Below are 17050 nucleotides of genomic sequence, written 5' to 3' on the forward strand. Positions count from 1 at the left end.
TGTGAATATTTCTTGGATCTTCTTTGATAAAATATAATTTTATAGTTAAGCGTATTAATTACGTCCTCGTTTCTTTTGACCTTATTTGACACTTGTAGTAATATTATTCAGAAGTGGAAATATTCGATTTAGTGAAATTTTAAATTAATAATGTATTACAGTTGATTCAAATAATTTTACGGAGTACCTTACAGTAAATAAAGGATAATGAGCCACTCATGATGCCTTACTTTGTACTAATATTTCTTTGAACTTTGCGGCCATTTCGAGTTTTTAGAGCCACGTCTAATGTGAATATTTTTGGAACGCTTTAATCTGATCTGCTATTAGAACTCTAAGTAAACAAACAATACGCCGAAACACATATATAACAGGTCCGGCATGGCCAAATGGTTAAAGTACTCGACTCGTAATCTGAGGGTTGCGGGTTCGAATTTCCGTCACACCAAACATGCTCGGCCTTTCTTCTATGAGAACCTTATAATACGACGATCAGTCCCACTATTCGTTGGTTACAGAGTCGCCCAAGAGTTGACGGTGGATGGTGATGACTAGCTGCCTTCCCTCTAATCTTACACTGCTGAATTAGGGACGACTAGCGTAGATAGTACTCGTGTAGCTTTGCGCAAAATTCAAAAACAAACATACATACATAATTGACTCTCCGTACATCGATAAACATATCTGTAAACAACATAGGTGTGTATTAAGTCTAAGCGGTGTGTAGCGCAGAATTAATAATCTTCAACAGTCCAGTGCTTATTGATATGTGTTTTTTGTTTACCCTGGACCCTCCGGACGTGTTTCTGTTTTTTTGCATTTCTCTGAATTACAACAAGCCTTCAAATTCGCTGAACAACGTAAGACAAAATCCAGCAGACGAAATTTAAATATCTCACAAATGTAACAAACGAAAATCGTTGCGAGGGAGGGCGAATGGGGACAGTAACATCCTTGAATACCTCAGTTGAGGAACTTTTTTTAGAAACTGGATTAATGTCGCGAACATTCTGTTTTCATTGTGTGTTTATTTGCTCCCAAAGTAGATGAGATTGCATGAGATTTACCTCGTGCCACTTCGAGCATTTTGTGGCAGAGCATCTCAAGCCAATTATTGTTAATTTTTAAAACATCTAGACCCTGATGTGATGGAATTCGTAGAATCTACTTTACTCTCATATATTGTTTGTTGTTGAACTATATGTCGAAATCATATTTTTTTGAAGATAGAAATTATTTTGAAAAGGGTAAGATAACTAATCAATGTGGAGAGGAACTGCAGGGGAATATCTAGTTATCTTTAACAAAAGGAAATTTAACTAATAACCTGGGGAATAAACTGAAGAACGCCTTAACAAATTAATTAAAGGAAATATAACTAGTCACGTAAGAGAGGATTGCATACCACCTAATTATTAGAATTAACAGTAATAGATATAACTAATCAGCTGAGAGAATAGTGTGAGGGTACCAATGGTAAGTAGTATGAAAATTTAGGGTAAGAGAAAAAGATCTACAGGATACATAATGATAGTTAATAGTTAACGAGAAAAACCGGTGGGATAAAATTTTCTGAATATTTAGTGGTAGTTAACAACCCAGTATGATAGTTACTGTATATTAAGTGATCGAATGTAACGCTCACTCAAACTGCGAAAACATTTCTATAATCAGAATGCTTTAGTAGAGATCATTACGTCTTCTATAATAGAAAAAATCTTTAGAAAGAAGAAATCGGGAACCTAAATAATACCTGTGAACTACTCTTGTTTTCCAGGTGGACAAAACGTCTTTTTTCCATTTGTAAACTCCTTCGTTCATATGATAATGTATGCTTACTACTGTCTGGCCGCTCTGAGACCTCAAACGAAACCGAATTTATGGTGGAAGAAGTTTATTACCATTATAGAAATGGTAAAACATGTCTTGGCAATGGCAAAATATCTATTTTTGTTGTTTTATCAAATTGTATCCTTAAGCCGAATGAATATTAAAATTTTTAAAACATATTTATGTTTGTCTAAAAAGCACTAATATAATATTTATTTATTTATTTTTAGAAATAATGTAAGTTTTTGAGATATATAATAAAACTGAACCATGATACGATTTTCTGAATCATGTAATAAGAATGATATATGATAATTTCAAATTTAACATTGAGTTTTATGTCTGAGGAATTATAACGCAAAAACGCGAGTGTTGATACATTTGATTGGATGAACACAGGTGGTCCATTTTGTATCTTTGTGCTCAACAACAAAGAATTGATGTTGGATCATTGTAGTTAGGTTTGAGTGACATCAAAGCAAACATCATATTCTTCAACAACATTGTAAATATTTTTAAATTGTTATTATTAAATTTCAATGTAAATTTTAATCAATTTTAAAGTAAAATTGTAATGGAAATATTGTATTTAGTGGAGAAGTTGTTTCTCTAGTTGTTTCACTAAATATCGCTTTATCGTTGTAATTTATAGTGTTGTTAATTCGTGGAATTTTGTTCACACTTCTTATAGCATGGTTTCGTATGTTACTTTGTAACGTAAGTAGTAATAATAATGGTATTAGTTGGTTCGTCTTGAAGAGACGAATGTCCATGATTTATACCTTATATCTTCCACAGGTTCAATTTGTGCTCATTGGACTTCACGCCGTCCTCCCATTATTTTCTGGATGTGATTTCCATCTTGGTTTTGCATTCACTATTCTTGTTCCACACCATCTTCTTCTTTGTGACGTTTTTCAACTTTTACATCGACAGTTATGTCAAAAGGGAAGATCATGATCACTGTGTCTTAAAGAAGAAAAATTAGAATCATGACAACCAAAATAGGACCAAAATGACGAGCACGTTTGGTGTGATCGGGGATTCGAACCCGCAGATTACGAGTCTAGCACCCAAACCAATTGCCCATGCCAGACAATCTTGTTCATTATTGACTTTACATTGCTACGAACTTTTAATCGAAACGCGTGAATCGTACCAAGAAATAACATTTAGTAAAATCTCCACCCTTGAACTAGCTGTTTGATTTTACTGATGTGTTTTTTAAATAAACTGTTTGAACTTTCTTTCGTGGGTTCCATTGTTCTCTTTCTATAAACACATTAGTGTACCAACTTACCCAACAATTTTATTTTTGGAATAAATAAGAATAACAAGAATAATGTCAGCTGTAAGTTTACGTACTAAAAACTGGGCTTCGATTCTTCGCAGGTGATAAAACTCAAATAATAGTCTATTATGTAGCTTCCTGCCAACAAAAAGCAACATGAATGTTAGTAAAAGCAGTTAAAAGTTGTCGAGATTTAATAAATGTTGTGCTTTGAAATTATACTGAATATTTTGTACAAATGTAAATATAATTTAAATTTGTTGTGAGTCTTGTTCAAGTTTTTACTAAATATTTGATTCTTCATTTCCGCCTCTCAGTGGTTCAGTTATAAGTTCCAGGGCTTATATAACTATAATTCAGAGTTCGAGTGTTACGATGGGTACAGCAAAAAATCATCGTTTTTTTGTGCTTTACGAAGAAAGGAAAGTATATTTTTCATCCATGTATTTAGTTCTTTACAATACTAACGTCAAAATGTTTTGTACGTTTTTCTCCACGTTATTACATTTCCATATTGCTTAACCCACAATACTCAGCAAGGAAACACTTCTTAAAACTCTGCTAATAGTTCACTCCACATTTCACAACACACAAGAGGGTTTACATTTGATGAATCTTAGGGTTGAAACGTTTCTGAAAAGTTCGTGAATAATGCTAGAGCGAACTAAATGCGTGCTATATGACTCTGAATGATATTTCATGTGAAATAAAGAAATTTCATGAAATTCAAAACTAGTTTAAGTAAATAAAGTAAGCCTTTGTTACATTAAGTGGTCATCAGATCAAACTGCTTATTACTGTTCCCTTCAAGAATTTCAAATTTAGGTTTCGGGTTAAAAACAGGAGAAAGTAGACAAAAGTTTCATGTATATAACAAAAATACTCGTCCAAAGGAAACAATAGATAGTCGAAATTGTGATTGCTTTGATTCACGCATGTAAAGGTAGCCAAAGAACTGCCTTCGAAAGTTGTTGACCCTCTGTTCTTATAAATTCAAAACGAGAGACGGAATTTTCGTAAATGACTGTTGTGTAGCTTTACGTGAAAATTCTGAAACAAACAAATAATCCTAAAAACACATTTTTAAATCGCAACGAAATGTCGGTAACTAACACATAGAAAATGCTGATCTTTGGTCCTAATCACAAACTTTTACCTGTTCTTATCTCAGTACTTGTTAAGAAGTATTTTTGTTAAATGTCTCAAACAACTCAAGGAGTGTGACCTGTCAATGATTTATTGAAACAAGGAAGAAGGAAGTTAGAAGTTAAAGAAAAAGATTCTAGATGGAAACAAAACAAACAACAAAAAGCGCACGAGCCTGACCTACACGAACTACATCAGGAATAGGTGCACCAGTTGTTATATTTCTTTTTCGGTTTGCTTTTGTATTTCGAAATAATGCACCTTTCCAAATATAAAATTAGCCTTAACGTATGCGTTCAGAGTCGTGACCACTGTGTCAAAGGTCATAAATGCATGTATATGAAAGAATACATTGTGTCGAAATTAAAGAAGGCATTGGGAGTGGGCTCGTGCTCACTCTGAAAAAGATCTGCTCCCTATTGTCAACTGGAATGCACTGATAAAATTGAATATGTATTAATAAAAGGATGTTTAACTCTCAACAATTAATTTATAGTATCATGGTATAAGTTAGTAAACGTGAACGTATCAAACTCAGTTTAATTATGGTAAACATTTCTTTCAAACAGTGAACTAACTTAAAATAAAATGAAACACCATTGCAACTTCACCATAAGCTAGCAGTTTATATAACAATGATTCATTATGTTTTAAAATACGACATGTAAAATGATATATTAAGAACAGTCTAACAACTTGTACAAAGAATCACTTGTCAAGGGTAATATAATAATCCGTATAATAGTCAACTGTCAAGTGTAATTCAAAAATCTATAAAAATAGCTACTTGCCAAGTCTAACCTAACAATCCATAAAACAAACACTTGTTAAAAGTAATTCAAATATCCATGTAAATAGTAACTTATCAAACGAAATTTTAAAATACAGATAATTAGTTAATGTTTCTTTGGATTTTGCGGAAAGCTGTACGAAAGTTATCTCTACTGGCTTAAAAGGCCAGCATGCGCAGTGTTATGGGATTTTAACCCACGACCCACAGATTGCGTGTCGAGGGCCCCTAACCTTTTGGCGATGCCAGGCTATATAATATATGAAATACGTTTTTCTAATTTTCTATTTATTCAGATGCTAAGCCTCAACAAAAGTAACCTGTGAGTTGATTATTTAACAAATATGAAATATATGCGAGCATTGAACATGGACATTTTATCTCACTTCTCAAGTGCAACATTGATATTCCTTTATTGAGTGGGCGAATACAGCGCTTTACCCTGTGATAACAGCAACGTTTAAAACACGTTATCCTTCTCTAATGATACCGATGATTTAGTCGACGTTGAAAACATTTGTTTTTCGCTTCCCAGAAATATGTCACTTTATTTACTTCTATTTTGGCATTATAAACCTAAATGTTTAAAATTTTAAAATGTTTTTTTTTTAAATGTATATATGTATATTAATTCTTTAACTTTTTGTCACCAAACTGAATTAAATTACACAAACCTAAACTGTTTCTTTTCTGATTTCCAGATCCTCGAACCAGCGAATGGCCGCTTTTAGGATCACCTTTCCCAATACTGACACTGATCGCTTTCTACGCTTACTTCGTTAAAGTGCTGGGTCCTGCATGGATGAAAAATAGAAAACCCTTTGAGATAAAAAAAATCATCATATTCTACAATATAGCCCAAGTTGTTCTTAGCGCTTTCTTTTTCTTCTACGTAAGATGTTTTTCCTCCCTCTCATAAGTTACACGATTAACAAGATGGCACAAAATAAAACGGGTAAATCACATAATTTAATCAAAAACTTAAACATAAGAACAAGTAAATCAGTATACGGCCCAGGGAATATATAATTTTGTATAGTCACGGTGTCTTGTGGAAACATTGGAAGAAATAAGGGTTTTTAATATTGGGTTGAGGAATAATTCGTGAGCGTTTTTTCAAGTTAAAAAAAATATTCATAAATGAAACGCTTTCGCAAAATATTTCATGTCATTTGGTAGATAATTTTTTGCTCTAATAGATGGTGTGTTTGATTTTCATATGTCTTTAATTTTTGCTTTCATTTTCAGCTCATTATATGGAATGTCAAGTGGACAAAATCGAGCATTTTCGACACCATCTGCTTTTCGCATTTAAATTCTTGCAATTTCGTTTACAACAATGCATACTATATACATATTTTTTCTATTTGTATATAATAACGTATAAAATAACTTCTTTTCTTCTATGCAGTTAGTAAGACTGGGCTGGTGATATCGTCTCCTGAAAATAGCCGAGTATTTTTTCTGGGGTTTAAATGTCTTCTATACACCTAAGTGCAAAAGAGAAATTAAGTTATGAATATTAGTAATTGTTGCAAAATTATATACATATGTATACATGCAAGCAGCTTAAATTAGTCCATATATATCTGAAAATTTGTGTTTAATATTAGACTTTCAGTCAGACTCAGAGCAAGTTATTTACTAAGAGAAAAACTAGAAGTGAGCTTGATGTTTTAAATAGTCTTACGATCAGTGTTATTGAAAATAGCAATAAATATATAATACAGCACATTTTACTCTGAGAAACTCTGTTTTCATCAGCATTTCTGAGATTAAAATTCACAAATTCATCAACTGGATGGTCTAATTATTGACATGTCAAGCTGTAATAATAACTAACTGGATCTAAAAGCTTAATTTAACTTAAGTTATTCCGTTAAAATACATTGTAGTGCCAATAAGTAATTTTACAAATGTTAACAAATAAATGACATAGAGTAATCAGCGGTGTAAACTATATTAATATATATATAAACAGAATATTAATACAAAGAGTTACGTAAAATCAAACTGAATCTAAAGGAAGGACTGCTTTAAAAGAGCAATTCCCAACCTCTGTTAGTTTGTTATAACCAATAACAAGCCGAAACGAAAATTTAAAAAAACGCTGCACCAATTGAAAGTATCCCAGCGAACAGGCTATAATGAGGGATATAATGTCCAGAACTGACATTGCCGTGGTTATACATCGTCTATCAACCCTAACCTCCATTCGCCAGTCTCACATATAGAAATAAAGTAAATTACATGAATTTACAGTACGAGAAAGGTATCATTAAAATCCTACACTGAAGAGTTCTGTGAAAAAAATAGAGAGAGATATAATGTTTATTATTTTTACTGTCTCTTGCTTGGAAAGCCACTTACTTCAATTAAAATTCATTGAAATAGTGAAATTGTGATCATCTCAATAAACACGAATATAACGATTTAGACAGCTTTATAAGTACACTAAGTTTTAGTTTTGCTCAGCTTATATTGTTAAATAGTCATTGTTGATATTCAGACATTTTAAAGGTAGTTTTAAACAGGATATTTTATGGCTGCCATTTTCCCTACTAATAAGTATTACAGTACTAAATGAAAAAAAATTAACGTCTCACAGAGCCTTTAATGAAAATATGCAACTTAATCAAACGCCACGGTTTCTCTAACCAGCGATCCAATACAAAACGCGACAGGATATTAACAGATAACTGCCAAGATGTTTCACTTGACACAAGAACAGATTTTTCAATTAAAGCCGTAGCAAAAAATAATTATTAACGAAAAATTTTACCTTGTAATTTTCTAGAGGCAAGTAAACGAAAGTTATTAATTACCAGCAAGTGATAACCTCCTTTCTTTGTGTTAACTAAAAAATTCTAATTAATAACTTTTAATGAAGAGAAACTGAGAAGCAAACGTAAAATGTTTGATTCAGTGAGTGTATTCCGATAACATGTAAGCCCTATAAATATTTGTCTAACGTGAGTAGCCTCTTCCCAAAATTAAGCCAGCAAGCTGTTAATACCACACGAGTCGAAAATACAAATTATTCCTTATAAATACAACGTATATCTAATTTATAATTGAATATAGGAGATTGAAATATTCAGCGGTCATATAGTGTATCCCCTCAGCCGTCTCCATAGTTTAGTTCATAATTCTTGAAACTTTGAAGACTAGAAATGGTTGTCGTGTTAGTGAATTTGAAACAATATTAGCTTCCGGAAGATAATAAAAAGAATATCGCAAAAAGGCCAAATTTATGAATCCTAAAGAAAAACATTAATGTCTTATGTTAATCTCCTAACTTCTATTTGCATTGTTGAATAATGCAGGAGCAGTTTGGCTACATCATCAAATGACGCACAAGACAAAATGTAAATACTCTGAAAGGTTACCTGATAGCTTTTAAGAAGATAATGTACTCGACTCGTAATTTGAGGGTTGCGGGTTCGAATCCCCGTCACACCAAACATGCTTCCCTTTTAGCCGTGTGGTCGTTAGAATGTTACACTCAATCCCACTATTCGTTAGTAAAATAGTAGCCCAAGAGTTGGCGGTGGGTTGTGATGACTAGCTGCCTTTCCTCTAGTCTTACACTGCTAAGTTAAGAACGTTTAGCGCAGATAGCTCTCGAATAGCTTTGTGCGAAATTCAAAACAAGAAACAAAACAAATCTCAAGTTCACTAGAACCGATACACAATTCAAAAGAGAAATATTCAGAAAAGTCACCCATACTGGATTATACACTCCCTGGGACTCAGCACATGAAACAAAACATAAACCCAACATATTAAGAAACCAAATAAACACAGCCACAAAACTAGGTTCATGTGATAAAATTAACAATGAAATTAACAAAATAAAACAACACTTCATGAACATCAACAAATTTCTCTAAAACCCTTGGAAAATATTATACGCATACACCTAGACCAACAACAAATAAACAATAATAAACCCCAAGATACAACAAACTACAAAACCTCACACTGCTGCATATCATATGTTCCCGACATCAGGAAAAAAATACAACATTCCAGTAAACATCAAATTTATTTAAACACAAGGTACAAAACTAAAGTCTATACTATGTAAACACAACACCAACAAGCAGAAAAATGGAAACTAGTTTAAAATACCACAAAACAACATCTTCTCTCCTCTACGTAAAAAATTTTCTCAACCCAAACGAGCCGTTTTTACATATATATTTAACCTTCACGCGTTGTTGAACACTGCAAATCAAATAAACACAACGCAACCATAGAAACCACCCAGATACTAAATATGGAAACAAATATAAACAAACGTAAAACCAAAGAATTATGCAACAACTGGAACAAAAATTAAACCAATATAAAGAAACATCTTTTTTTCTGTTCTAATTAGTAACCTAACATCCAATGCAACGCCCCCTACAATCCCGTACCCGTTTATACTCTCGTCTCTAAGATATGTGCTCGGCAATGGTCAGTTGCAAACTCTCTCTTTGTGAACCTGAAGATGATCTAGGAAGGTATATTTGTTTTTGAATTTCGCGCAAAGCTACACGAGGCTATCTGCGCTAGTTGTCCCTAATTTAGCAGTGTAACACTAAAGGAAAGACAGGTAGTCATCACCACACATCGTCAACTAATGAGCTACTCTTTTTCCAGGGAATAGTGGGATTGACTACAACATCATAATGACCCCACAGCTAAAAAGCAAGCATGTTTGGTGAGAGGTAGATTCGAATCCGCGACTCTCAGATTGCGAGTCAAGCGACCTGACCATTTAACCACGATTTTATCATTAAATTGGTGTCGCTTTGTAAAGCATTTTGTTTAAAACAAATCTATCAATCTATTCATGCCGCTTCAGATGTGGTATATATATATATATATATATATAATATTTTGAAGAACCCCCGATAACTTTCAGGAGTTAAATATTAAAATTATTTTCCAAAATTATACATGCTTGGCTTAAGCATAGTTCTAAGAAAAAGTTCAAAACTTAAGGTATTGCACGGGATCACTTAAGTGCTTTAACTTTGCACTACTTTAGAAAGATGTGTGAGATCAGATAAAGTATTAGTAAATTCTAAGGAAAAAAACAGGCTGCATATTGTTATGTTTAGATTTGTTGAATGTTATTTATGGGACGGGCGTGGTCTAATGGTAACATGGTAGACTATAATTCTCGGGATCCTTCTTTCACATCTTTTTGCCTCACAATCGGACAGTTTGGATCCATGGGTGCTTTCTAAATTTGAGGGACAAATTCCACTATTTGGTTAGAGTAGCACAGGAGTTAATTGTGGGTGCTGTTGAATAGTTGCCTTACCTCTAGGCTATATTTCAAGATAATTCTTGAGTAGATTTGGCGAATACACAGAGCATATTATAATTATTTTTAAATCCAAGATTATTTTCATTATTAAAATCCTTTTCAAACAACAATATATAAATAAAAATACGCAATAAATTATATAGATAAAAAAATATACCCTTTATCTAGTACTGCATAAAGTTATAACTTGCAACTAATGTACAATAAGAATAATTAATATTAACAATTAATCAAACTTAGCGCCACCTGTTTCAATAAATTAATTGTCAGTCTACCTATAAATACGCTATAGTCATGTTTTTCTGAAATTTCTTAATTTTTCGGTGACATTATTATACTATTTTTGTCACAGTCACGTGCAATAGATCTTAACAGTATTTTGAGAATTCTAGTCAACATTACAAGTAGTTATTGTTTCCCTTATAACAGTAAATATAAAACTTTTATGGTATTTCATCTCCAGACATGTACCATTCTGTAGTTCAATTGTAGATTTTTTACTTGTTTCCCAATACGATGTTATACAATAGATTATTAGTGCTTCGTCCACCACAAGGATCAAGCCCAGAATTTCAGTGTTATAAGCTCTCAAGTATAACGTTGAGCCACTAGAGGGCGTATGTTCTTTGTACTTACGCTTTTAATGCACTTCACAAGAAAAGGTAATAGTCAGTGTCGAAACATTCTACAAAATGTAAGAAAATACACGATTTTCTGTGTATTTCCATCGTACTTTTGAAAGCGAAACATTCTCCTCACTTATTCTTTACACTGCACTAATAAGTACGAAACATTCTCTGTACTAATGCTTTCCATCCCATTAATAAACATAATAAATTCGATGTAGTTTCATTTCTCAAAGTTAGACTTGATGCGGTAACACTGAATATTCATCATGTTTGTAAGAATTATGTTCCAAGTTCCATTCTTCCCATGGAAATAATTATTATATTGTTTGTGGTATATATATATTCAGTCTGCTTGGTGGCCTAATTCAGTAGTTTTCATTTTAACAAGCTTTTTCGTGAAATGAACAAATATAAGCTTGTCAAACGTTCTGAATACTCTCTACTATAAGGGTTTGTAGGCTTCCAAGTCTACTTCTAAGGCTACAAAAGGTACACAAATCTATTGAAGAACACCAGAGGATTTGGCAGGTCAATGATCAAATGGAGTTGCTATGATACTAATGTTTTCATTCAATTTTTCCTTATAAAACTAGCCATTGATTTTAAGATGTGGCTGGAATCCTGTGAACTTTGGACTTCATTAGTTTCAAGTTATTGTTTAGTTACTTGCCACCCATGTTCGGAAAAATGCTCAGCCATACAACATTGTTTTTGCTGGAGCAGCGGTGGAGACTTCTCTTTGTATTTCAATTCTACACCTTCCTGAAATTAGGACCATTCCGAATTAGCTCGTAGTGTGCATGCATGGTTTCGGAGTTGTTGCTACCTTGAGAGCTTCTATGAATTTTCAAAGACTCTTTCCTTTGAAACGTTGTATTTCCTAGCACCATTCTCATTTGCCTGTATTGTTAGGTTCCCCAAAATTGACTGTGGGAAAGTCCAGCTGCAATACGTTTATTCTCAGCATTATTTTAGTATTTAATAACTAGGAGGGACTTCGGAGTACACGAATATATATAAATAATACTTGTAAAACCCTGTATTACATGAATATATATAAATAATACTTGTAAAACACTGACTCTCAGATTACTAGTCGCACGCCTTAGCACGCTTGGCCATGCCGGGCTATAATGGAATGTACAAAATAGTAGAAGCTGGAAATTAAACACTTTTAAATTGTGGATAATAAGAATTATTACTGACATTAGTAATCTATAATAATATCATAACACACTATGATACACACTTTGTTGTAATTTAAAAATTAAATTAAACACTTTTTAATTATGCATAATGAGAATTGTCATTCACATAGGTAATATTTAATGACATCACACCACACTGAGAATTGTCATTCACATAGGTAATATTTAATGACATCACACCACACTGAGAATTGTCATTCACATAGGTAATATTTAATGACATCACACCACACTGAGAATTGTCATTCACATAGGTAATATTTAATGACATCACACCACACTGAGAATTGTCATTCACATAGGTAATATTTAATGACATCACACCACACTGAGAATTGTCATTCACATAGGTAATATTTAATGACATCACACCACACTGAGAATTGTCATTCACATAGGTAATATTTAATGACATCACACCAAACTGAGAATTGTCATTCACATAGGTAATATTTAATGACATCACACCACACTATAATTTTGGTGTAATTTAAAAGTATGGCATACACACAATTCTATTGCCTTTTCTGGAGTATAGATGTATTCTTAGTATACTCCAGTAGTCATTAGAAGTTTCGATGACTATAATACAGAAGATGACCAGTGTTACAATAAATATCTCGATAAAGACATGAGTATGTCTTGATTGTATATGAAAGAAATAAAGGTTATTGTTCTACACTTGGTCTCGAGTCTTTCTTCGCTGTCTGTATTACTTTTATTCTCTCGTAAACAAATCTTTTATCCCCATCCCCTATTGTTGCAATACTACATACTTAACTGTTGAATACCAGTGATTACAATAAAAACTATATTACAATTATGTCTACATACAGAAATAGTGGAGGCTCCTAAAGTTAAACTTTGGGCTAATTGAAAGCAAATGGACATTTGATTGTCTGGTTATTCATTTCTTGCTTCACAGTCTACCGGAAATTAGGCCTATCTCTCTATTTATTATATTCTGGTTAAGATCTCTTAATTAAAGTAATATATGAGTATCCTTTATCAATTTTCGTCATTGTTGTGGCATTTTACTATTATTCGTAGACTTTTTTTTTTCACAAACTCCAATCTTTTTAAAATGTTCTTAATTCGACTGAATAGCTTAGAATGGGAATCGCGAGCAAATTTTAGAGTACAACCTAAATGATATAAATTCTGTTGAAAATAACAGTTGTGTGAATACACTGTGTTTCACTTGGTTGAACTAACATCTCCAGGTGATTTATATACAGTGGTTTAAAAAAGAATAAATATGAAATTAAATTTAAATGAGAAAATCAATAAGTAATACAAGTGACATTCTACACTAGTATGGATTACTAACGTCAGTGATATTTGTTCATTTGAAGTCAAGCACAAAGCTACACACTAGGCTATCCGTGTTCTGTCCACCACGGGTATCGAAACCCAGTTTCTTGCGATGTAAGCCCGCTGGCATACCGCTTTGCCACAGTGATAATAAAATTAAATTATAAGATAAATAATAATGGTATTTTAACAAAAGCTGGAAAAAATCTCATCCGAATATTATGTCATCTAAGTTTATATTTGTAAAAATGTATCTGAAAAGGTTTCAGTACGTAAACAAAATTTTTAACTATATGTGAAATAGTTATAAAATATACAAACTCACAAACAGATCACGCACCTCGATTTAAATAGACAAGGTATACAATAAAATATTCATCTATAATCCTATTTTTTCTTCTCCAAACAATGAACATTTAAGGTTTCTTTTGACGCTCAGATGAGCAATAAATGATGTGAACTATGTCTGTCATGGGGATCGAACATCAAATTATTACCTTATAAATCCTCACTCTTAAAACTAAACAATCGGAGACAAACACTTTAATCACGGTCGCACCAAACATGCTCGCCCTTTTAGCCGTAAGGGCGTGAAAATATGACGGTAAATCCCACTATTCGTTGGTAAAAGATTAGCTCAAGAGTTGGCGGTGGGTGGTGATGATTAGCTGCCTTCCCTCTAATCTCACACTGCTAAATTAGGGACGGCTAGCGCAGGTAGTCCTCGTATAGCTTTGCGCAAAATTCAAAACAAACAAATTTCAGGAAGTTTCACTTTGTTGAAGAAATCCATAGTTTTATCAACCTTATTGATAAAAATTCTCCCAGACAGAAGAATAACCTTTTACAATATCTAACAAAATGTATACTTTAATATTTGATTTAACTAGCAATTAATTTTAGAATAAACACGAGTTTATTGTGAAGCCTTTTGCTTTTTTCATCTTTGTTAATAAAAACTACATTAAACTTTAAATTGACTATCCTATTTTAGTTTCCATATTTTACACTTCTTGAAGTTAAATTTAAGTAGCGAATAATAAATGAAAACAATGTAAGATCGAAGAGCGAATGTTCTTTTCATTTTAAGTAACTTTAGAAAGGTTGCTAATGTGTTAATAAGAACGTAATGGGAGGGCTTTACAAGAAAGAAGCATAAACGCAAACAAACGTGGCAGGGGTTTAGTTTAGAGAGAGAGAAATCAGAAGAATTCTTTCTCCAACTGGGGTGTTCAGGAACGTTGTGGTTCCTCTTCGTCCCCTTTCGTGGAAGGTTATTGAATTTAGCTTCTTCTCTTTTTAAACAATTTTAAACTCTTTTTTGGGTGAAGGAGTAAAGTTTAGTATTATTCGTGTACGAGGCACAGGTAGCACCGAAGAAAACGGCCAAATCCCGTCCCGAAAGGCAGCTGTCACAGTAAATGTGAATATAAACCTAAACGATCCGATTCAGGGCATGGCAATAAAGTTGCCTTGGCTGGGATCTAAAGATCCAATGCCTGAGTTTTTGCTGTGGGGGGAAACGGGAGTGCCCGGAGAAAACCCACTGTCACAGGACAGGCGCCGAAAGTTTTACCTGTCCTGTGCCCGAAAGAAGTATAATTTATTTGCACTGTGTTTATAATTAATAATATTGTGCTTTCATAGGGTTTCATTTATCTACTTTCTTGTTTATTGTGATAACAATGAAGAATAGCAGTAGTGGATACGAGTTACTTGATTAGAATTAGATTTAAAACAACAAACTCTACCTAAAAAAGTGGGCACCGTTTTATAGCGCATATGCTTTTACCAGGCTTGCATAATTTTATCATTATCCCAGAAAAGCCAGTTAAATCAAATGGCAGTGTGGATCTTTACCATATCCGCAAAGTAAAACAACAAAACAAAACATAGCATTTGTTGATTTTAATTACATATAACTACTAGTTTTTAGAGTGAGCTCATATTATCAATCAATGCTTGATGTTATCGTGGTCGAACACGACAAAATGATACTTGTTTTAGCTCTGTCGCTTTACAAAACACATGTTTCAAAACTGCTTAGTATCAATAATTAGAATTACTTTTCTGTCAAAACGTGTTTAGTAGCTGTGATACACACCTGGCCAGTTTGCGAAATTTAAAGGAGGAGCGATCCATGATTAACCTCTTATCAGAGCCGCGCTTTCTAAAGGGAGCCTGTAGGAAATACTGGAGGATGTCTTTGCTCAGTTTGATCAACGCCTGTCAGCAAGTGGATGACCTATATTGAGATGAAATTTGCTAATTTACTTGTTTGGAGCTGAATGTGTTTCCCCTCCGTGTCACCTTGAAATATCACGTGTGAGGAGAAGACTTGAAAGACTGATCGCGCTAGCCGGTTCTATTAGTACCTTTGTTCCTTCCATTGCTGTATGTTTTTACAATTTTTTGTGTCCCACTTAAGACGCTAAACGTTGGAGCAGTACTTATTTCTCTCATGTATTAACTGTGTCAGAGTTAGCGTTGTGTGACTATTATTATGATGCAGTCAACAAAATTCAAACAACCCAACAAGTGAATGTGTCTGCGTTGATACGTGCTCGTGTTAATTATTTATCGAATAAACAAACATCTTTTTTTTAAGCTAAGATACTACAACCAGGTAAGCTACGAGTTCTATTTTTTGTGGTTTCTAATACTGGTGGTTTTCTTTTTATGTCATGCATGTAATGGTTGTAATTAAGATTTATATTATCTTTCTTAACATTTTCAAAATACAAACACAGAACGGATTATTACAATTTTCCTATTTGGAGTATTAATGCAGTATCATTATATCGCGTATTATAAGACAATAATATGTACCTAACAAGCTCGTATTTCCATATTTTTCAATCCACACTGTCTTAAGCATATAAAGAAATCCTATAAATATCCCAAGATGTATTACTGTTTTTAATGTCTGTGGGTAAAAATCCAACCAGCCACATGGTTATCATATATCTGTTCCAGGTCGCGTATTTCTGTAACTTATTTGTTATTTTTTTCTCAACTTATTAAATGATCCTCTGTTAATGTTATTAAGCTTTGAATGTGTTATCTACGTTACCATCTATAAGCATTTTGTGTAGTGTGTATACATACTAACACTTACCTTTTTTAGTAGACTGGTTTCAAGACTATTTTGAAGCGGAAGTCTATCCAGGTATAAGACACAACCATGATTAGTTACTTAATGTATCCGTTTCATTATCCGATCACCCTCTACAACTGGATGATGTCAAAAAGTGGTAAGTTAAACACTTTTACAATTCTAAATTTTTTATTTTTAAATAATCATAAGACCGTTTAGCTTATATCTCCAAACTGAATGTAAATCTAACAACAGTTTCTTAAAGATCATTGTTTATATTTGATTATGGAAACAAAAAATGCGACCAATGAGAAATTATGTTTTACAGGCAGTTAGTCTCTGGAATGGGTTTCCGTCGGATGTTGATTAGGCATTAATTACATGAATGACAAGAGCTGGCTTTAGGAATTTTCTTTTTT

At 33.0% G+C, this 17050-nt stretch overlaps 1 protein-coding gene and 1 pseudogene across 5 annotated transcripts in view; both read left to right on the forward strand.

Moving 5' to 3' along the window:
- The window catches only part of LOC143236940 (very long chain fatty acid elongase 1-like), a 20030-nt pseudogene extending 16932 nt beyond the window's left edge, over positions 1-3098 (forward strand). The window contains exons 8-9 of the transcript XR_013019815.1: positions 1778-1914; positions 2629-3098. The product of XR_013019815.1 is annotated as a very long chain fatty acid elongase 1-like (transcript). The remainder of the gene's footprint in view (positions 1-1777; positions 1915-2628) is intronic.
- LOC143245069 (very long chain fatty acid elongase 7-like) overlaps positions 1-17050 on the forward strand; it is a 75948-nt gene that overhangs the window by 36590 nt on the left and 22308 nt on the right. For 2 of the 4 annotated variants that reach the window (XM_076490887.1, XM_076490888.1), the window contains exon 3: positions 5759-5949. In XM_076490887.1, coding sequence (XP_076347002.1) covers positions 5759-5949 — 191 coding nt within the window. Of the gene's footprint in view, positions 1-5758; positions 5950-15844; positions 16161-16661; positions 16789-17050 lie in introns of those variants that run through there. The other 2 variants (XM_076490886.1, XM_076490885.1) reach the window with 2 other exon arrangements.

The sequence above is a fragment of the Tachypleus tridentatus genome, chromosome 2 (assembly GCF_004210375.1).
Source record: "Tachypleus tridentatus isolate NWPU-2018 chromosome 2, ASM421037v1, whole genome shotgun sequence".
Lineage (NCBI taxonomy): Eukaryota > Metazoa > Arthropoda > Merostomata > Xiphosura > Limulidae > Tachypleus > Tachypleus tridentatus.